A 23,297-nucleotide genomic window follows, 5' to 3' on the forward strand; every position below is an offset into this window, starting at 1 on the left:
GATCATATTGCAAATTTATGTTGGTTACTGGAACATGAGAATATTTTAGAAAAATCAGTTTGTAATTCATAGATTTCAGCAAAGCTTTTAACTGTGTAGATCACGAAAAGCTATGGTTGGTTTTAAAAGAAATGGGTGTGCCACAACTGATTTTTTTGATGCACAACCTGTACTCTGGACAAAAGGCTACTGTTAGGGCAGAATATAGAGAAAAAACAGTGTTGCACTTACCTGTAACTGTTGTTCGTTGAGTGGTCTTCTGTGCAGGCACACATGGGACTGCGCAGGCGCAGGCCAGCCACGGAAAAGATTAGCAGAGCTTCCAAGCAAAGTTAGCTCCCAAGGAGCGCTCCCCTCCCCCCTCCCGTCAGGGACCCAGCCTTAACGGCTTTTCCCGCCCAGGAGTCACCTGACCGGAGGGGGTGGGGAGCACTCCTCCCTCAGTTCTCCTAACGCCGCCGCGGGGAGTACACTCTTTTACGGTGCCATCCACAGCGGGGAAGGAGGGAGGGATGTGTGCCTGCACAGAAGACCACTCAACGAACAACAGTTACAGGTAAGTGCAACACTGTTTTTCGTTTTCGTGGCTTCTGTGCAGTCCCACATGGGAGAATAGCAAGCCTACTTACTGCGCAGGTGGGTGTGCGATGGTCAACGGAATAACGTATTCAACACTGCTTTTCCCACAGCCGCATCAGCTCTTGAGTCGACATCTATGGCGTAATGCTGAATGAAGGTCGTCGGAGTGGACCACGTAGCCGCCTTACAGATGTCTGTAATGCTGACCGTCGAGGCGAATGCAGCCGAGGTCGCTTGTGCTCTCGTGGAGTGTGCATGCAGGATAAGAGGACAGTCTACCCCTGATGCCTGGTAGGCCAATCTAATGGCTGTTACCACCCACCTGGAGAGTGTGTGAGTGGAGACTGCTTTCCCTTTATGTATCCCTTTAAAACAAATAAACAGATTATTATCCTGTCTAAAGGGCTTCATTCTTTGCAAGTAGAATAAGAGTGCTCTACGCACATCCAAGGTATGTAATTGCTGTTCAGAAGGGGATTGTGGAGAAGGAAAGAACACGGGTAGGGTGATATCCTGCGATAGATGAAACTTCGAAACCACCTTAGGTAAGAAGGCTAAACTTGGGCGCAGGACAACTCTATTTGAGAAAATCTTGGTGAAGGGCCCTTAAGGCTCTCAGATCACTTACCCTCCTGGCCGAAGTGATGGCTATCAAAAAAGCTGTCTTATAAGACAGCAGGGACACATCACAAGACGCCATGGGTTCAAAAGGCTTAGTAGTTAAGTGTGAAAGAACTAGAGACAGGCTCCATTGATGAACAGGAGCGTGTACCTGGGGAAATAAATTCTGCAACCCTTTCAGGAACCTCTTGCAAAGTTTATTTGAAAATAGAGAACAAGAATCTATTCCATCATGGAACGCAGAAATAGCCGCTAAGTGGCATTTGATGGAGGAATTCGACAACCCACTATCCTTTAATGACAAAAGGTACTCAAACAACTGCGGTAACTTACATCTTTGCGGTACAATGGCGTGAGACAAAGCCCAATTGGAAAAACGAGACCACTTGAGCGCATAAGCCCGCCTAGTGGATGGCTTACGGGCAGAAAGGAGGACATGGGCCACCCTATCCGACCACTGAGTCACGGAGTGATCCTCCATGCAGCTAGACTGAGACAGGCCGGGTCGTAGTGAAGTACCCGTCCCCTGGTCAGAAGGGACGGGGAATCGGGGAATCTGATGTACCTCTGACGCGACATGCTCCAGAGGGTTGCAAACCATGGCCTTTTCGGCCAGAAAGGGGTCACTAAAATCAAATTGGCACTTTCCTGGAGGGCCTTCCCTAGCACCCTCGGGATCAGAGGAATCGGGGGAAAAGCGTACATCAGACCTGTTGACCACGGGATCTGGAATGCGTCTCCCGGAGACAATGCATCTCTTGCTGCCCTTGAACAGAACTGTGGGCATCTTGAATTGTCTTGTGTAGCGAACAGGTCTATGCTTGGCCAACCCCAACTGAGGAAAATCGGGCGGAGGAAGGAAAAGGGGATGGACCATTCGTGATCCTGGGACACATCTCTGCTCAGGGCATCTGCCGTAACATTTGAGCAACCTGCCACGTGAATAGCTGTGAGGGATATCTGACGTTCTATAGCCCACTCCCATATGCGGGACGCCTCCCGGCATAAAGCTAGGGAATTGGTGCCCCCTTGTTTGTTTATATAAAACATAGCTGTGGTGTTGTCTGTGGCGATGAGCACATTCTTTTGAGTGAGAACATCTGCAAAAGAAAGGAGGCCAAATCTAATAGCTTTCATCTCCAATAGATTGATATGCAATGAGGCCTGGCGTGGGGACCACCTACCCTTAACTGTAAGGGATCCACAGTGAGCCCCCCAGCCTCCCATGGAGGCATCAGTAAACACTTGGAGGTCATGCGACGTGACACCGAAACTAACCCCCCTGAGAAGGTTAGACTCCTGCGCCCACCAATCTAGTGAACGAATAACCACCCTTGGAATCGATAACCTCTTCTCTTGAGGGTCAATGTTGATTCTGAAAGCTCTCAAGAACCAATTCTGCAGGGGTCTCATGTGCAACCTAGCGTAGAGGACCACGGCAGTAGTAGATGACATGAGCCCCAACAACTTTTGAATAGTTACTGCCTTCTGATATCTTTGAGCCGAGAAGTATCTAACCAATTTCTGAATGGCTCTAATCCGAGGTATTGGGAGGAAGGCAGCCTGACGCACAGCATCCAGGGTTGCCCCTATGAAGTCTACCCTCTTAGAAGGCGTAAGACGTGATTTTTCAAAATTAATAATTAACTCAGACGGCCCAAGGTGCCCGTCACCAGCGTGAGGGAGGCGAGTAACGCCTGACGAGACCTGCCCACCAGCAGCCAGTCATCCAGATAAGGGTATATATCACAACCCTGCAATGCTAGGAACCCTATCACCTCTGCCATCACTTTAGTGAAAACACGTGGGGCAGGGGATAAACCAAATGGCAAAACTGTATACTGATAGATGACCCCTTCACATGTGAATCTGAGATACTTCCTACATTGCCTGTGGATCGCAATGTGGAAGTACGCATCTCTGAGGTCTATGACTGCAAACCACATTTCAGTTGACAGAAGGGGTAAGATATCCCGTAGGGACAACATTCTAAACTTTTTGAATTGAATATACTCATTCAGGTCTCTTAAGTCCATAATGGGCCTCTTTCCACCCCCTTTCTTGTCAATCAAGAAATATCTGGAGAAGAAACCTAATTGCGATTCAGTGGGCGAGACAACCTGAATCGCTCCTTTAGATAACAGGCTTTGTACTTCTTGTAGGATTTCTACAGAGCTTCTGCCAGACTCTGGACTGGGATAGGTACACGGTGGTGTTTCCGTGAATTCCAAGTAGTAACCTGATGAGATGATATTCAATACCCAGGAATCAGAGGAAATTTGTAACCATTTACTGAAGAAGGGGAACAAACGCTCAAAAAACATTGGTGTAACAGGTTTTGATACTGACAACGTCGATAACACTGAACTGGGCAAAACAGGGACTGACACCTTTAGGTCGGGTAGTCAGGACACAGATTTCTTTCCCCCTTGGTTATCACGTGGGGGGTATCCCCCTTTCTTACCCAGACTCTTAGGGGTGAATCTCTTATCCTGCTGGGTAGCAGGATAATGGCGGGACTGGGATTGTTGATAGCCCCACGATTGAGGCCTATGCGATTTTCCCGAGTAATAAGCCTGGGAATGTCTATAGAAGGGCCTGGGCTTGTAAGAAGGACCAGCCTGCTGTGTAACTCCTAAAGACTTCGCCGTAGCCTTTTGCTTACGAAGATTGTGTAAGACCTCATCGGTCAAATCACAAAACAACGCCTTTACATCAAAAGGCATGTCCTCTATCCTAGCCTTAACATCAGGTGCCAGTGTGGATGCTCGTAACCATGAGTGGCGTCGTAGAACAATGCTGGACGCCATACTCCTGCCCGAGGAGTCTGCCATATGCCGAGAAAGGGCAATCTGGTTCTTCCCTAGTCTCTGGCCCTCTGATTGGAGGCCCTTCAAAAGGGCTCTCTTATCATCAGGTAGGGAGTCTAAAACCTCAGATACCCTGTCCCATAAAGACATTTGGTACCTTCCCATCAGGGCCCCAAAGTTGGCAATACGGATCCCCAGAGCAGCCGAAGAGTATAACTTCCGGCCTAAACCATCCAACTTACGCCCTTCCTTGTCAAGAGGGGCCGAATGTGCCCCCGACTTATACTTTGCGGCTAGCACCTCCGTAATGATGGAGTTGGGCTGTGGGTGTTTATAGAGGAATTCAGCATCCTCCTCCTTGATTTTGTAAAGATTCTCAATCTTTTTAATTGAGGCAACTACAGAGGCTGGCCTGTGCCAGGTGGCCATGGCAACCTCTTTGATGCCCTTGACCATGGGAAGCTTGGCCGGGCCAGTATCGGGGCTAAATAAAACCCCCATGATGGGGTCAGATGGCCTGGGGTCTGCCTGGATGGCTGTCAATCCCAAAGACTTAGCCATACGCAATAATAGTTCAGAGAAAACCCTTAGGTCCTCCGTAGGGGAAACTGGGGTGGGGTCTCCCACTATATCATCAGGAGACGGTAGGGAAGCGTCCTTCGAGGAAGACTCCGAACCCAGTTCTCCTTCATCGTCACTGACGTCGATCTCGACGACTTGCCTGGCTTTCAACGTCGAAGCCACTGTCGTCGGTAACTCGTCGGCGTCGAAAGCTGTCGACGTTGAAGGACGAGGCGGCGGCACGGACAGAGTTCTTTCTGCGCCTGACGACAGCCTGGACTCCTTGCGACGTCGAGGGGGTACATCGACGGACGGGGGGGAAGGCCAGTTGTGCGTTGCCTCTGACCAGGACTGGAATCGCTTCGCCGTCGGTGGTAAACTTCGGCATCATACAGGCTGTCAGCGTCGCCCCGACGCCGATAATAGTCGACTTCGAGCTAACGTCGAGGGTCGAAAAAGTTGACGTGAGGATACCAAGGGGGAGGGCAGTAACCCCATGGTCCCCAGTTCTGGTACGGCATAAAGTCACGTCGATACGTATCCGGCGTCAGGAACTCCTCCGTGACAGAGATGGCACTCCCGGGAACCTCCATGACGTCATCCGACGACGACGACCAAGAACGCGCCTCAACCCCCGATGGCGATAGGGGGCGAGGGGGCCTTAAGGCAGGTGCTGCCGCACTCTGCAGGCGCTGACGTGGCTCCGACCCCGATCAGCAGGGGGCGTCGAGCCCCTACTCGGTGGGGAGCGGCGACGAGGAGAGGCGGAAGCATGCCTCGACGCTCCAGAAACTGTACGTGAAGGAGCCCAGTGTCTCGGCGACGATCTCCCGACGTCGATCGGTCTTTCGGATGCAGATGGAGCCGAAGTGCACGACGTCGAAGGAGCCGGTAAGGACAAATTCTCTGGGGCAGAACGCACAGAATCTCCCCCTTTCTTAGATTTTGGAGAAGCAGGGTTTTTCTTTTTATCCTTGTGCTTCTTAGATGGTGGTTCGGACATGGCCCTATCGCTTCTACCCTGGGAGGTCGACCTCTTAGATGCGGTAGCGGGGTCAAGAGAACTCGGTCTTTGGGTTTGATCCGGACGCAGCGATTTCTCATACAGAGCAGCCATCAACTTCTTTGCCCTGAGTTGGCGGCACTTGGTTGTAAACAAGGCACAGGCCTTACAGGCCGCCACCACATGCCCTTCGCCCAGACACAGAAGACAGTCCTGATGGTCATCCGAAGAAGCCATCTTGGTACCGCACGTGCGGCACTTTTTAAAGAGGGCCATGTCCATTCACGCGAATAACTATTCGCGGTAAACTAAGAAAACTTTTACCTCAAAACGTCGTCAAATTGCGAAGCTCGATCAACTAGCTGTTCTCTCCGCGGCGGCAGAATGAGAACTGAGGGAGGAGTGCTCCCCACCCCCTCCGGTCAGGTGACTCCTGGGCGGGAAAAGCCGTTAAGGCTGGGTCCCTGATGGGAGGGGGGAGGGGAGCGCTCCTTGGGAGCTAACTTTGTTTGGAAGCCCTGCTAATCTTTTCCGTGGCTGGCCTGCGCCTGCGCAGTCCCATGTGTGCCTGCACAGAAGCCACGAAAACGAACAGAGTGGTTTCCAATTGGCAAAGGTGTCAGACAACGAGGTATTTTATCTTCAAAGGCACATAAGAAAGGCCCTGCTGGATCAGACCAAGGCCCATCAAGTCCAGCAGTCTGTTCACACAGTGGCCAACCAGGTGCCTCTTGGAAGCCCACCCCAGCAGCACCATCCTAGCTGGTTTCCTACTCCTAATGTACTTAAAGAATTTCTTATTGTTTGTTTTGATGTGTTTAGCAATATACCCCTCAAAATCTTTTTTTGCATCTCTAATTATCTGTTTGCATTTCTTTTCTGCAAGTTTGTGTTTGCTTCTGTTCTCCTCGTTTGAGCAAACCTTCCAGTCTCTGAAGGAATACTTTTTTTCTCTAATTGCTTCCTTCACCTTACCTGTTAGCCATGGTGGTGACCTCTTGGACTTATTACTACCTTTCCTGACCTGCGGTATACAAGCTATCTTCCTATCTCTGCAATCCATATGCAGAACATATCATAAGAAAAGCTGGATTAAATTTAGATGGAGTGGAAATTGATGAAAGGAATATTAACAATTTGAGATATGCTGATGATACCACATTATTGGCAGAAAATAGTGAAGGCTTGAAATAACTTTGGATGAAGGTTAAAGCAGAAATTGCCAAAGCAGGATTACAGTTGAACATTACGAAGACAAAAGTAATTACTACTGAGGAAATGCACAACTTTAAGATGGACAATGAAGAGACTGAAATTGTTAAAAAAAAATCTATTCCTTGGCCCCAGCATCAACCAAAAGGGAGACTGCAACCAAGAAATCAGAAGGAGATTAAGGCTGGGAAGGTCAGCCATGAAGGAGCTAGAAAAGATCCCTAAGTGTAAGAACATGTTGCTAGCAACCAAGATCAAGGTAATTCATACCATAGTATTCCCCATTAATGTGTATGGTTGTAGAAGTTGGACAATGAACAAACCTGACAGGGAGAAAGTTGATTTATTTGAAATGTGGTGGTGGAGGAGAGTTTTACGGATCCTGTGGACTGCCAAAAAATAAAATAAGTGTATTCTAGATCAAGTCAAGCCTGATCTCTTCCTAGAAGTTAACTAATGACTAAACTGAGGCTATCATGCTTTGGTCACATTATGAAAAGACAAGAGTCACTGGAAAAGACAATGATGCTAGGAAAAGTTGAAGGCAGCGGGAGAAGAAGACCGTACAAGAGATGGATTGACTCAATCAAGGAAGCCATGGTTTTCAGTTTGCAAGACCTGAGCACAGCTGTTAAGGATAGGATGTTTTAAAAGTCATTAATTCATAGGGATGTCGTAAGTCGGAAGTGACTTGACAGCACTTACACAACCTTAGGAACTTTCCTCAGAAGGTTCCATAGGAATGGAATTTCCCAGAGTGCATTATTGCTTCTATGCAAAACATGAAACCCAAACTAGATGTCTCTTTTTCTGAAAACTAATTGGCATACACAAGCAAGTAGTGACTTCTATTTATTGTGGCAGTTTGCTGAGAAAATCTTGAATCCTAGTATGAGTGCCTGCAGTCCAAGATCTAGGCCGGATGCACTAGGATCATATACCTAAAATATTTTTGTGCCTTTCACACATTCTACTGATGTGAAAAGAGAGGACTGCTTGAAGTTATTAATAGCCTAGCCCACTGTTACTATTAACACAGATAAATGATGAACCAGTTCCTTGGCTTTTGAACTGTTGCTTCAGTGTGCAACTGAAGACAGTACACGCAAAACATTAAACCAAAGCCTGCAGATAGATCAAGAGAATTCTGCTTTGCTTGGTGCTTATTTGACCGGGACACTCTGTTTGTGGAGTTTTTGATTTGAACACATACTCCTACATTCTACTTTACATTTCTGAAATAAAGTATTTGTTACTGAAAATAAATAAGACATCAAAAACACTCTTATTTGCCTCCTTAATGAATACTATGGACCATTTAGAAAACCAGCAGTTATTCAAAACTGCACTTTTACTGCATATTCTGTGCAAAAATATCACCTTTAAAATGTGTATTTCATCTTCTGTTCAGTAACTATGACTTCCAAGCACGTCCAAACCACATGGGATTTTAAGGCTGTGAAGCCATGTCTCACTGATGTCAACAGAACGTCCTTGTATATTAGGGACATAAGGAACTGAGCACACAATATTTAAAAAAACCGGAAAAATGCTCATCAGCTCATTCATCCCATCTTTATGTGCATATTATAATTATAGAAAGCTATGCAATATAAATGAAAACTAGGTGTGATGTATTAATCAAAATGATTGTTATGTATAAACTGCCAGTATTATTTGCTCCTGAAGTTTCATTATTATGTCTAAAGAACTTTGAAACATATCTAGAGTTTGTAAAGTAAAAGAGGACATTGATTCATAGGGTCGCCATGAGTCGGAAGCGACTTGACGGCACTTAACACGCACACACACACACACAAAGTAATAGAAACATTTATCAAATATTTATTTCAAAACACTTATCTTTTTTCATGTTCCAAACTTTTTTCTCCTCCACCATTCAGAGAGGAGAATCTTGAAGGCTTTTCTTGGATATTTGTTTCATTGACAAAATAAATGCTAATCAAATATTGGAAAATATGTATTATTTTGACATACCTGCTAACTTTAATCCAATCAGTTGGTATGGAAGATATCAGTGAGTTCTTGACTTCAATCAGAAACTAAAATAAACAGTTACATGCCAGAAGGTAACTGTATTGGTGTGTTGCAGCAAAACAACAGATCATCATATTAACGACTAACTTTGACAGATGTATACACAAGCACAAGTCCATTTTTTTACATAGATCTGGCCCATGAAAGCATATTTTGCACAATCATGGGAAAGCTTGAATTCCATCTAATGTTTCCACAGGTGAAACGACTTCCACCCATGGAGTGTAATCCCGCCATTTGCAGCAGCCCAAAATGCCCCTTGAAGCCCTGTTCACAGGGGAGCCATCTCCTCCAGGAGCAAGATTTCTGGGGGCATTTTGGGCTGCCATGGGAGGTGAGAAGTGAAGGTATCATGTTCCACTGGTGCAGAACAGTCTGGATGCAACCCATAAGTACCATTCATTAAATTAAAACATTTATATACCCCCATTTCTCCAAAGTGGCTCACACCCTATCAAAGGGGGACAGGACATAGCTCGCTGGCAGAGCATTTGCTTTGCGTGCAGAAAGGCTCAATCGCCAGGGTCCTCAGTTAAAAGGATCAGGTAACAGTTGATGTGAACAACCTGTACCTGAGACTCTGAGAGAGCTGCTGCTAGTTGGAGTAGTCATTGCTGATCTTGACAGAAAAATGGTCTGATTCCATATATAATTCCATCATGTGTTCAAATGTGAATATAATAAAAACTCAATTAATGGTACACTTGGTTCTCAGAAATGTAGTTTTTAATCAGACAGCACCCAGTCAACTCTGAATTGCCATATGCCATATCCATACTTTTTAAGCAACTCAACTCTGACTACATCCATTTCCCAAATTTCTCACCAGTGTACCCATATGTAACTAATGAGCCTGGCCGGGAAAGGTGCTGGGTAGAAATGAAATCAAATAAAAATAAACAATACAGCATTTTCAGATCATTTCCCTATTACTAGAAATCTAATCCCAGATATTAAATACATTAGTTTATAAAGAGCCACATTAGTTTATAAAGGGTTGAACATGTTTTCAAAGGTAAGCAAAGACTAAGTGACGAAGGATCGAGACAGGTAACGAGGTATATGAGTTTTACGTTTACACAAATGGTTGATAAAAAACATGGAACTCGACCACACAAAAGGAAAAAATATAAAGCCCACCGAGTTACCTCTTGCCCAGATACTGTTACATAATCCACAGAAAGACCATTTAGCTTTTTTCTTATATCAGGTAGGTGTAACTGGATCTGGTGGACTACTGCTTCAATTTCACCCTTCCGCTTCTTTATTGTGGGGAAGGTTTTTAGATCATTGAAGAGCTGGGTCTTGTCTCCAGTTCTAATTATGGAGAATCAAAAATGTTGTGATTGTACAATCTTATAGACTCGCAACTTTTCATGATTCCATAACTGCAATCAGCTTAAACAAATACTAGCTACGATTCATGGATGCCTCTGCCTTCCAAAGTGTGATGGATGGATAGAGAGTCTTTTCTCTGGCAGTATTTTCTTCCTGTCTCAGATTCACTTGTGCCAATATGTTGAAGTCATAAGCATGTCCTGTTTACTGAGCTTGTAACAGATATAGGGATACCACTTTATAAGATACCTGGCTGGTTTTATCATTTCTGCTTTTACACTGGATATTTTCTGTTTTTAATAAGGGAGTCTTTTTTTAAAGAATAAAAAGTCAACAAATTTCTACACACAAACAACATTTACAGTACAATACTACATCACTGTGGGAAGATTGTTTATAGTATACTTCTAATAACTGTGATAGACCTGATACAAGAACGTCACAAATTCTGAAGGGAGTGGTCCTGCCTCGTTTGAAAATGATTGATTAGAGTCAATACTGCAGTCAAGGGACCCTGCAGAACTATGTGCCATGCACCACAGAGATATATTAGAAGAAGGGTTAACTGGGCATGGATCACTGGCGCAAGATCTGACTGAACAAGGAACAGGCACAGTTGACGTGCCAGCTGAAGCTGGGCAAAAGCACACAGATTCACCACAGCCACCTGATTTTCTAAGGTGACTGCGGTGTCAAGCATCACTCCCAAGCTTGGACCTGGCTTTTCAAGGGGAGTATAACCCCCTCCAAGACAGGAAAGATCTTAAGTCCCCAGTCAGTTTCTCTACAAACCCAGAGAACCTGTCTTCTCAGGACTGAGAATAAAATTACACATAAAGGATTAAAATACACATAAATAGCATACCATAAGTTATTACTAATCAGAAAAGACTGCAAGGTGAAACACAAAGTAGTGGCATTTAGGTATCCCCTTCTCCACTCCCCAAATGACTCTGGATAAAATCCTCTGAACATAACCAGTTTTATATATAAGTAAATAATTGGCGAGTTAAAGTTTCCAAAGTTTTTTCAAGATAAAACTCAGCTAGCAGGAAACTCTAAAAACTGTCATTTCACCCATTCGTGTATAAAAATAAGTAACTAATCATCTGTTTACTTACCTGGCTGCTTCTTCATTAAGCATACTTAAATAACTTTTCATTGAGCAGAGCAATTCTGGAATTTCAAAGAGCGTCTTCTGCAACAAAGATGCTTTCACCTGAGAACGTATTGCTGGGATCAGTGCTGTGATAGCAGCATCCAACTGAGACAGTACGCTGACTACCAGGTAGAACTCCTGAACAGAACACTGAAAGTGAAAGTAATTATACCTTCAGGTAATGCTTTTGTCCTTGATTTTAAATGGAATGTAGCTTAAAAATCGCTTTAAATTTTTCTCTTAAAATGGTATTTAGATTACACCAGTCTGACTACAACACAGAGACTCAAATTCCCTACTTCCCTAAGAGACAAATAGTAACAACAGTAATTAGGGCATACATTTTCATTCTGAGGGGGAAAGCATCTTACCATGGATGATGCCCAGTGATCAGTCAAGGAGGCAGGTCTTAATTTTAAGCATCCTGTCTCCTTTGTTGGGGTGAGGGTCACCTGATTCCACATTCATTTTCTGCCTCAGAATGGAGCGCAGGATTGCAAAGGACCTCTACTAAGATACCATCCCCCCTCTATTTTATCATCCTGTGACAGTTCTTTCTCCTTTCTTATTCCCAATTCTTCTTCTTGACCATGACCTCTATCCACCTTAAAAAACAACAACACTGTAGAGCTCAGCCTACTCCAGCTTAGGCAATGAATAAGTGCAGCATTGGAGAAACTGCTTGGGACAGGTAACTTTACTGCTCCTCAGCACAAACATTTGTATTGAGCCCCTCCTCATCCGAGCTGGTGCAATTTGTTCAGAATTTTTTGGTAGGGAATCTGAGTGAGGGAAGAGAGGTACAAGACACAAAGGCCAAAGATTGGCACAGAATTCTGGTAGGAATTTCCCCTCCAGTGAGGGAGAGCCCTGCAGTGCAGATTGAATGTGGTGGCTGGTTTGGTTCAGCCTGGTATGTCTCCCACACAGAATAAATTTAGTACATTTACATACCACACAGCAGCAGCACTCCTAAGTTTCCCCAAAAGTGGATGGATGGATGAGGTGAGTGTTGAAAAATCCATGCTTTTACAAAACGAAAACCTGTTCAGAAACTGCAAACGGGTCATATCAGAGTCACTAATAGGAGCTTTAGGCTCAGTCGAGCAGCAGAGGCAGATACTGGCCTAATAAGGCTGCACAAAACTTAGTGCCTCAATGCTGCCAGAAGGGATAGAGATCCTAACAGGGCAATAACTTCCACTCTTGGATTCTGAAAGCCCTTTTCAGACAGAGGGGGAGAAACTTCTGAGGATAAAGTGGTTGAGCCAGAACAATCCAAATGCCTGTTTAATCAGGATGATTATCAAAGCATACTGGCCAGAGCCATTACAGCCCTAAAAATATCAGCGAAGCTGAGGAGAAAACTCACAAGTGCAAACCAAACAGGAAAAAAGGTTTTCCCCAAGGTTCCCAGGGGTTGAAAGAGTAGGTGAAAGAATGAGCATCTCCCCTTCCACCAGGCAAAACATGGTCTATACCAAAAAAAAGTTTACACTCTGCCCAACAGCACTAAGGATCTTAGGCAGGTTCCTCTCACAGATGTTCATGTGACCCATCTCATCTCTTGTATCCAAAGATGGCAAAAGATCCCTCAACAATTAAACAGACCAGAAATGTAAGTTTGTTCTCTCAAGGTCCCATAAATCCTTAGCACTTATGAACAGGACCTTGGCCACATCATCTCTGTTTGCCAGGGTCTCCATCATATGCACACGTGACTTCAATACTCAAAATAACAGGACTAGGGAAGGCACATCCAGACTTCTTAAGGCTGCCTCATTCATGGCAGATACCAGTCTAGATGCCTTAATGTTTTCCTTAAGAGCCATGTCTTCAGCGGTTGTGATCAGACACGATCTGTTGGCAAGCGGATAGTCACAAGATCACCCTAGCCTCCTTCCCCTTTCAAGAGAAAAATTATTTAGGGACAACCTGGATGTCATCTTGGTTGAAACCAAAGACATGTATACCTTGGACCTGCAGAAGAGAGTCCATGCCAAAGAAATCAGTCCTTTCATTCCTTTTGCTCTCTATGCACCTTAACCCGATTCAGACAAGCAACTATGAACCAACACTGTATTCATATTCCCATTCTTCAATACATAGATGATGTTCCCCTGTCCAGATATCACAAATTTGCTAAGGGGTGTACGAGTGTATCACATTAACCTTCCAGTAAACCACAGGTTTCCATCATGACAACTCCACGCAATCATATTAGCTGTCTCTAAACCTCCATTTGAAACAGAGGTTTTTTTAAAAATTCATAACACTCAAGGTATTATGCATGACAGTGGTGGCTTCAAGCATGCAGGGTGTCAGAATTAGGATCACTGTCTGCTAGAACAAGGTTATCTTTAGAAATGATCTCACATTAATACCTATAGTAAACGTTTATTTCCACCACTTTCAGGAAGTATGCCTTCCATCCTTCTGCCCTAAACTTAGTCACCCCAAAGAAAAATCCTGGAATATGCTGAATTTTTGTAGGATCTTCATAGGGCAGAGGAGAAATGAGTCTACTAGGCAATGTGATTATTTCTTTGTATCCTTTCATCTTCTGATGTTGGGCATCCAAGTCAACAATGAGCAGATGGCTCAGACAGTGCATCATTATTGCATACCAGACACAAAGACATCCTGTACCAAAGAGAATTACAGCCCACTCCATGACAGCAGTATCCAATGCCAACTCATCAGTAAAGGAAATATGTACGGCATCCATATGGACATCAGTTTCTACATTTGTAAGACACTGTAAAATAGCTGATGTAATATGTGTGGCCAAAAGCTACAAGTACAAACAGAATGTCAGCAATTCCCACCAGACATGGAAAAGTCTGCTTTTGGATACCCCATGCACTTGCCCTCAGAGTGAGAAAGAAACATTGCATTTACCATTACTTCTCATAAAAAGATGTTTTACTTTATTTATATTCACATTTATAGCCCACCCTCATTCCCAGTCTGACCGGGCTCAGGGTGGGTTACAACCTTTAAAATCAACAAACCATACAACATTAAAATCAACTACTTAAAACACAGCAAACATAGCAAATTAAAGCATAGTTTTCTCTGCCTCAAAGGAATTTTCATAATAAGTCCAACATTCCTTTTTACAATGAATTTCTAAAAGTTACTGAATATTGAAAAATTCCAGCAAATTTCATGAATGTCAAAAAGTATCTTTCTCCCTACTTGTCTGACATATACCAGAGAAACCTGCCAACCACATTTAGTTGGTCAATGTTAGCAAACCAGAATCCCAAAGGGGCATAACTAAGTGCTTACAGTGAGGGAAAAAAGTATTTGATCCCCTGCTGAATTTGCCTGTTTGCCCTCTGATGAAGAAATGACCAGTCCATAATTTTAATGGTAGGCTTATTGTAGCTGTGAGAGACAGAATAACAACAGGAAAACCCCCAGAAACCCAGAAAACAAAAGTCAGAGATTGATGTGCATTATACTGAGTGAAATAAGTATTTGATCCCTTTGCAAAAGATGACTTAGTACTCGGTGGCAAAACCCTTGTTGGCAATTACAGAGGTCAGACGTTTCTTGTAGGTGGCCACCAGGTTTGCACACATCTCAGGAGGTATTTTGTCCCACTCCTCTTTGCAGATCCTCTCCAAGTCAGTAAAATTCCGAGGCTGATGTGTAGCTACTCGAACCTTCAGCTCCCTCCACAGATTTTCGATGGGATTAAGGTCTGGAGACTGGCTAGGCCACTCCAGGACCTTAATGTGCTTCTTGAGCCACTCCTTTGTTGCCTTGGCCGTGTGTTTTGGGTCATTGTCATGCTGGAATACCCATCCTCGACCCATTTTCAATGCCCTGGCTGAGGGAAGGAGGTGCTCACCCAAGATTTGACAGTACATGGTCCTGTCCATCGTCCCTTCGATGCGGTGAAGGTGTCCTGTCCCCTTAGCAGAAAAACACCCCCAAAGAATAATATGTCTCCCTCCGTGTTTGACGGTGGGGATGGTGTTCTTGGGGTCGTAGGCAGCATTCCTCCTCCTCCAAACACGGCGAGTTGAGTTGATGCCAAAGAGCTCGATTTTGGTCTCATCTGACCACAACTCTTTCACCCAGTTCTCCTCTGGGTCATTCAGATGTGCATTGGCAAACTGCAGATGGGCCTGTACATGTGCTGTCTTGAGCAAGGGGACCTTGCGGGCTCCGCAAGATCTCAGTCCTTCATGGCGTAGTGTGTTACCAACTGTTTTCATGGTGACTATGGTCCCAGCTGCCCTGAGATCATTGACAAGTTCCCCCCGTGTAGTTCTGGGCTGCTTCATCACTGTCCTCATGATCATTGCAACTCCACGAGATGAGATCTTGCATGGAGCCCCAGACCGAGGGAGGTTGACAGTTAGGGTTAGGGTTGTCACCTTCTCACCAAGCTGCTTGGCAATAGTCTTGTAGCCCAGTCCAGCCTTGTGCAGGTCTACAATCTTGTCCCTGACATCCTTGGACAGCTCTTTGGTCTTGGTCATGGTGGCTAGTTTCGAATCTGATGGATTGATTGCTTCTGTCGACAGCAGAACTCTAACCCTAACCCGGCTGGTTGATAGGGGATCAAATACTTATTTCACTCATTATAATGCACATCAATCTCTGACTTTTGTCTTCTGGGTTTCTGGGGGTTTTCCTGTTGTTATTCTGTCTCTCACAGCTACAATAAACCTACCATTAAAATTATGGACTGGTCATTTCTTCGTCAGAGGGCAAACGGGCAAATTTAGCAGGGGATCAAATACTTTTTCCCCTCACTGTATGTGACTGTTCTGGGACTTCCCTGATTTCTTCATCAACATGCAGCAACTAGCACTGCAATGGAAGCTGCTCAGAAGGCCCTTGAGCTTTGGAAGCAGTTTTTTCCACAGGCACTGGTGTATAAAACACCTCAGAAAGCTTGGTGAAACACCTCAGTAAAACACCTCAGAAATCTTGATGCACAAACAGAAGCATGTGTCCATTTGAATCCTGACCTGTATCTACTATACACTGTAACACAATCAATTTGCCTGCACTGAGTATGCAACTCAGAAGGGTCATCTGTAGTGCAAAGAAGGATTTACGACATAATTCGCACAGATGGTGTTGCATTACAACTCTCACAGAAATGTCAGCACAGACTACCTTAAAACATGCAAAATAAACAAGTTTCATGCTGTGCAACTATGTTTTTATTTAATATATTACTGGTGAATCTAGATATGCACAGTCAGAACTATGATTATTCAATCTGCGGTCATATAATTATTTTAAACAGGGTATTGTTTACAAGCAACGAAGAAGCAGGTGAAATAAATCTTCAAGAACCGTAGATAATCATTAAGTATTTATTTTCTAAACTAGATATTGAAATTTTGTTTCTGAAAAAGAAGATTCCTTTTCCATTTTATTGTCGAAGGCTTTCACGGTCAGAGTTCATTGGTTCTTGTAGCTTATCCGGGCTGTGTGAAAGAAAATACCAAGACCACGGTCACACAGCCCGGATAACTAACAAGAACCTTTTCCATTTTCTTTGCCAAATAAAATGTACAATGTGCAATACTGCCATTTAGGTTTTATTTTAATCTCCTCTTTATGATCTATAACGTATCCCCAAAATTCTATGCTTTTCAAGGACTCAGAACACAAAATTTTTATAATATGAAACCAGAAAATGTAATACCAATGTAGTAAAATGAGAATTCTATATGGTATATATTTACTATACATATTCTCCAAGCATATACATGTTTTCATTGCTTTCAATGGGGACAGATGTGCCTAATTCTGCATAGAGATGGACTGTCAAAATTGTATAAAACCAAGGGTTAAACAAACACAAATCCTCTGTTAAAATCTTAATTTCAAAGTTGTACTACTAAAATAAACCACTTTACATAATGGGCCAAGAACTATGAGCCAAGTGAATTAGGATACATAAGAATTAAACTATATCCTGAAAATGCCTCACCAGCAGTACAATCCTAAACAGAGTTAACTCCAGTCTGAGTTTACTGATTTCAGAAGGCTTACGCTGGCATGACTGCACAGGCAAGTATAATTTCAGACATGCACTTACCACTTCTGCAGTTTTTTTTCCTAATCATGTGAAGTTGACAACCTCCCTCCTCTAGTCATGCATTCTCAGTGCTTAAAGGCACATCTGAATATTTGCACTAATTTATGACTGACAAGTGGGAACCCGCAAGGGCTCACAGGAGGCATCTAATTTCCCCCTCCCCCCACTATTTCCTCTTTCCCTTTCCTGAAAGTCCTCATAGACTCTCCTCTTCTCCTGCTTCCTTAGAGTTGCCAGCTCCAGGTTGGAAAATTCTTGGGGATTGGGGGTGGAGCCTTCAGAGGTGCGCTTTGGGGAGGGAAGCAACCTCATCAGGGTATAATGCCAGAGTCCACCCTCCAAAGCAGCCATTTTCTCCAAGGTATCTGTCATCGGAAGACCAGTTGTAATTCTGGGAGATCTGCAGCCCCCATCTGGAGGTTGGCAAGCCAGGAAATGGCTGCTTTGGAGGGTGGAGTCTATATTATTACACCCTTCTGAATTCCCTCCCTTCCTCAAATCCCACCCTCCTCATGCTCCACTCCCCCAAATCCCCAGGTATTTCCTAACCTGAAGTTGGTGACCCTATCTCCTTCCTACCAAACAGCTAACCTACCTTTATCTACCTCTCTGACTTAAGTCCCCCCACCCTGGCAGCCTCTACCTAGGAAAACTGTGATGAAGCTTTGTGATGCTGGCCACTGGGCCAGGCCCACTTGCATGGCAGGCAACCCTCATGGACTTATGGGGTGGCACCTCTTTTCCCTCTAGCCTGCTCCCCATGCTATTTCTTTTTTAGCTCTCCCTGGCAATACTCATATCCTCACCCCTTCCTCTGCCTCATTCTTTCCTTCTCAGCCACTCACCAATCTACCTTTTATCTATATCTTCAGCTATATTTATACTTCATTTATACCCCATCTTTCTCCACAGTGGGCACCAAAGCAACTTACATTATTCTCCTTTCCTCCTTTTTTTTCACACAACAAGCAGAAAAATATGACTTACAGTTCAATCCTATGCAGAGTTACTCCACTCTAAGACTACAGATTTCAATCAGCTTAGACTGGAATAACTCTGCATAGGGTTATACCGTTAGAAAATTAACCAGAAGGGGAAAGGCAGCCTGTTAAGCACTGACTGTGCTCTGGGAACCACGAATGTTGAGAACAGTCTACAGAAAAAATAATGAAAGGCAGAGAAAAAATCTGCCTGTTCAAGCGGAAGTGCATAAGCTCACGGAGGAGGAGATGGTGGGGGTGCTCAATTTTCTTCTGCAATACTTTATTAGCCCTCAGTGTGTGCGGTATATTCATAAACAAATCACCCATTTACAGCTGTTTTCCAGGCCCAATAATATATTTATTATTATAGAAGCAAAATGATATGGAATATTGTATTGGATCCTTTTTATCACCTCAAAAGCTGCTCCTGAGGGTAAGAGGACCTTTAGCAAGAGTGCAGAATACGGCATGAGGCATTGCAGAGGGAAGGGAGATATTAGCCAAACCTCCTTGGGTGAGTGAAATGTTCTTCTGCTCAAGCTGGCATGTTTGGATCCAGCCATGGAGCAGAGAAGCCAAACCACAATTTTTGCCATTATCTCTCTCTTTCTCAAGCACTCACACATTTTGACAAGCACTATTCCTTAAGAAGAGTAATTACTGTTTATTTGTCTTGTATTTTACCTCAACTTTCTAATAAACTAATTAAAATTACAAAGCTAAATGTACATAAAGTATCAGCTAACTCTGAACTGCTCCATACTTACTGATATTAATGTACAATGAAACTGAAGTTCAATATTAGTCTATAAGGTTACAAGGCATTTTGCTCAACAGCCAACACTAATTCATCTGTTCTGTCACAAGATTTTCTTCAAGACTGTCATTATACCTGATGTTGCAAAAAGTGAATAGGCTATCAATTATATCCTGCCTTATAAGGTATGCCTTAATTCTATAATAAATTTTAAGGAATACTACTTATGAAAATAATACATAAATATAATAGCATATTAATAATAGTATATTGCTTTAATGGGTTGTATAATTCATTACCTTTTTATGATAAATACTACAGAGTCCACTCTCAATATCTGGCACCTTATATAGGAGAGTCTTAACTTGACCAAGGATGCTTGATTCGGACATGAGAACCTCAGATACCGCATCAAGTCGAGAATCAATTTCACTGGGAAGAAAAAAGTAATATTTTTTAAAACACAATCAGAAATCTTGTACCTCTATGAATCATTTATTGGGATGGAGAGATAGAAGGAAGAGTTATGTAACGAGACATTTCTAAGTTTTGCTAAAGAAGAGAACAACTGGAGGAAAACAAGCAAGTAACTGACATTGCTTATGTAGTTTCCTGTTCCCACCATTAGGTGATACCACCCAAACTGGCTTCTAATGACGCTTTAACTAGTTCATCATGTACACTTAATGTATAGTATTGTTAATAGTCAGATTATTAATCTCTCAAAATCTTAAGGTACCTGTGGGTTCTGTTTGGAGCAAAAGACTGAACTGATTAACTTTTGACTTTTATATTTGTTAATTAGAGGTTGTCATTCCCCCTTTTCCTTTCCAGAAGGCACAACCAGATACGAGCTCCAGCACGATTATCTATTCAAACTTGTCTGGCATTCTACAACGGATGCAGACAAAAGGCCTTAAAGTCATAGCCTGCAACATTTTTCCACCTTTGCTCTTTATTCTTTAACATCTAGCCTCATGAGAGTTTTGTAGAACTCAAAACACTTGTACACTGTTTTGTGGTTCTTAACAAAAGGAATTATTTTGGATTTAATTCATCTAGGACTTTCTAGCTCAGGATATTAACTAGAATTATTATCTTGCTAAATGCACAGTCTCTGAAATACACCGGTATTAATTCAGAAGGCTATAATAGGTGCATCAGACTAAATTCCTCTGGTGTGCTCCTGGCACCTAAACAGGGGAAACATTTTATTTAAGTCCTTTCAAAATATCTGTACAACCAAATACAACTCAAAGGGAAGAATAAACAGGCTTCTCTTATTTAATTCAGGCTGGCCTTTGTTTTGTCATTTAGAGGAAAACATAAATAGATCTAAATATACTACTTTTTAAAATTTATACATAATATTGTATTTTGCTTTGAGAGTTTCATTTATGCAAACAATATACCAATCTGAATCAGTAACATACAATGGCATACAGCCCAGATGTAACATCCTTTCTTGAAAGGTTAATCTGCACTTTAATCATTTGCACATATGGCTATGCTGCAGTAGCTCCAGTAATCTAACACGCATAAAAAAACATCCATATACTTTGGCCGCTGTAATCCTCAATATTAAAAGGGGGAGGGGTCAGGAGAATATCATCCAATATCATTGACCTATTTTTTACCTCACTGTTACAGAATGTAGTTTCGGGGGCAGCCATGTTCGTCTGCAGTAGAACAGCTACCATCAAGCCCAGTAGCACCCTAGCTACAGCATTTTCCGGGTATGAGCTTTTTGAGAATCAAAGCTCCTTTTGTCAGAATATATGAAAAACATTACTCAAAGAATGATAAAATATAACTCTATTTAACCTCTATTTATATATGGAATAGGTGCGACAATATAAAAAGCAGTTTTGATATATATTTTTGCTTCTCTTTTTCCCCCCTATCATTGTCTTCCACGAGTGGGTGAGGACTTTTTTGTTTTGTCTGGTATTAATTACCTCACTGATTCTATTTGACTTCCTCTCATTCATGTGTCCTGTTTTAGTTGTTTTTATACACTGGTGTATGTTTTAAATCTTGTTTTAATGTTTTCATTGTTCACTGCTTTGGGAACCCTAAACTGGGTGAAAAGGCAGCTTAAAAGGTTGTAAATAAATATTCCGCTACAATTATACTACAACAAAAAGGAGAAAGCTGAATGTAGGGAATAATTCAAACTTGTAATATTTTCATTACATTCTGATCCTATATTTATACTAGAACTTGAGTAATCTGTAAGAAAAATGTATACCAATTTAATTGTGCTTTGAGATTATTCATTGATTTAAAAAAGATTTCCAAATCTCTTTGTTCAGTTGCTATGTCATATAGATGATTTTCACAACTGAACATAACTGTAAAACAAGACTGGTTGAACAAACAGATTATATAAAATCTACTAATTCTGTTTCATTGTATCAATTAAAATTACAGATATATTAAGATTTATTAAAACAATCTTGAATTTTTGTTACAATGATCTAACTTCATTGCCGTTTGTACAGATACAATAGGCAAGTTGAGACTGGTGCAGTTTCAGTTAAGGATGAAAAAGGTTCTATCAAAAGGGTAAAGTACAGAAACAAAATGCACTCCTTGATACTGACTTCTTAACCCCCAAACCTGGTCCTGTAGCCATGCCCAGAACTAACTGTAAACCTAATTCCAGATTAGCTATATAATGGGGTCACAAAAAGTACAAAAACATACAAAACATATACAGTTATGTGTACTGTTACGTATTTGGGTACAACAGATGCAACCTTAATACAAAGGACTCAAGTATATGAGTTTACGGTTTATTCAGATTTCCAGTTTTATTAATTGTATAACCCTGACAGTTTGCAAAAATATAGGTGACGCAAAGCCTTCATTTACCATTGGCTCATTTACCATATCTGAAGACACTTTTCATCTGACAGGTAGTGAGTATGGAATGTTTGGAAAACTACTACATACGTCAATGAATACCTGACTTTGAACAACAACTGGGTGGGGGGAAGGGAGAAGGGCGACAAACTGAGCCATTCACTTCTGCAACCAAGACCCTGTAATAGAAAATATCTATAAAAATGATCCTCAAACATCAAATCTGCTTTGATTCAAATAATGTTCAGGAAATTCTAAAAATGTCACAGGAAAAAATACTGCAATATCCTTCCAACTGTTTGAATTTTCTGCATAAATTTTTCAAAATCCTATATGACCTGCAGCACAGTTTACTGGATTCTTCAACACTTCCACCACCAACTGTTTCTAGTATTTTGGTAACGATCTCTTTTGCTTTTTGTGATATAATGGTGCAACATATGAAAACATATTCAGCTGAATAATGTACTGAAAACATTCACGAACGTACATATTCAGCTGAATAATGTACTGAAAACATTCACGAACGTATCTAGAATGACAACTAGTACTATGCAGATCTTTGTACATCTGTTAAATGGCAATCAAGTGCTTTTGTTTTACACAAATAGACTGCAATTTCAGCAACATTTGCCATGAAAAAGGAAACAGGGAACCATTTGAGAACAGATGAATGCTTAAATCTTTACCACAGTCATACATAACTTCAAACAGTATGCAACAATGCATTGTACAGCTAATTGTTTGGTTTAGAGCAGCGGTCTCAAAAATTGGCTACCTAAAGTCCACCATTTTGATTAACATTTTTCATGGAGCCCTCAAGTGCTCATGTCCTCCCTTACTGGACCAAACCACACAGTCCCTTTCCAAAGTGTTATTTGCTAAGCTGTATATGCCCTATAGATGCTTCTATCTTCTCACATCTCAGAAAAATACAGTGAGAACTTTATCAGCTAAACATTAAAACCAAGCTTGAGAAAGTGTATTTATTTATAAAATGGACTACTTTGCTTTTCTCCCTGATAGGGGCCGTAAGCAGCTCACTAGAGTACCTAAATTAAAAAAACTTAAAAAGTAAAATACCACCAAAAAAAAGGGAGGCAAACAAACAAACAAACAAACAAACAAACCACGTCCTGGATAGGTTCTGAATTCAATGGCCAGGTCACAAAGTGGCCATAGCTTGCAAGCCATGGGCTAGCAGCCAAGAGCCCTTTGCTTTGTGCCAAAAAGGTATACATCTGGCCATACCAAGCCTTTACACCTGCA

General features: G+C 42.4%; 1 protein-coding gene across 1 annotated transcript in view; it reads right to left on the reverse strand.

The window, feature by feature from the left end:
• The window catches only part of MSH3 (mutS homolog 3), a 68,955-nt gene that overhangs the window by 12,073 nt on the left and 33,585 nt on the right, over window positions 1-23,297 (reverse strand). Inside the window, exons 13-16 of the mRNA XM_056849014.1 lie at window positions 19,460-19,592; window positions 11,304-11,491; window positions 9,993-10,161; window positions 8,785-8,849 (exon numbers count right to left, since the gene is read on the reverse strand). Of these exons, the coding sequence (XP_056704992.1) occupies window positions 8,785-8,849; window positions 9,993-10,161; window positions 11,304-11,491; window positions 19,460-19,592 (555 nt within the window). The remainder of the gene's footprint in view (window positions 1-8,784; window positions 8,850-9,992; window positions 10,162-11,303; window positions 11,492-19,459; window positions 19,593-23,297) is intronic.

This window comes from Euleptes europaea, chromosome 4, assembly GCF_029931775.1.
Source record: "Euleptes europaea isolate rEulEur1 chromosome 4, rEulEur1.hap1, whole genome shotgun sequence".
NCBI lineage: Eukaryota > Metazoa > Chordata > Lepidosauria > Squamata > Sphaerodactylidae > Euleptes > Euleptes europaea.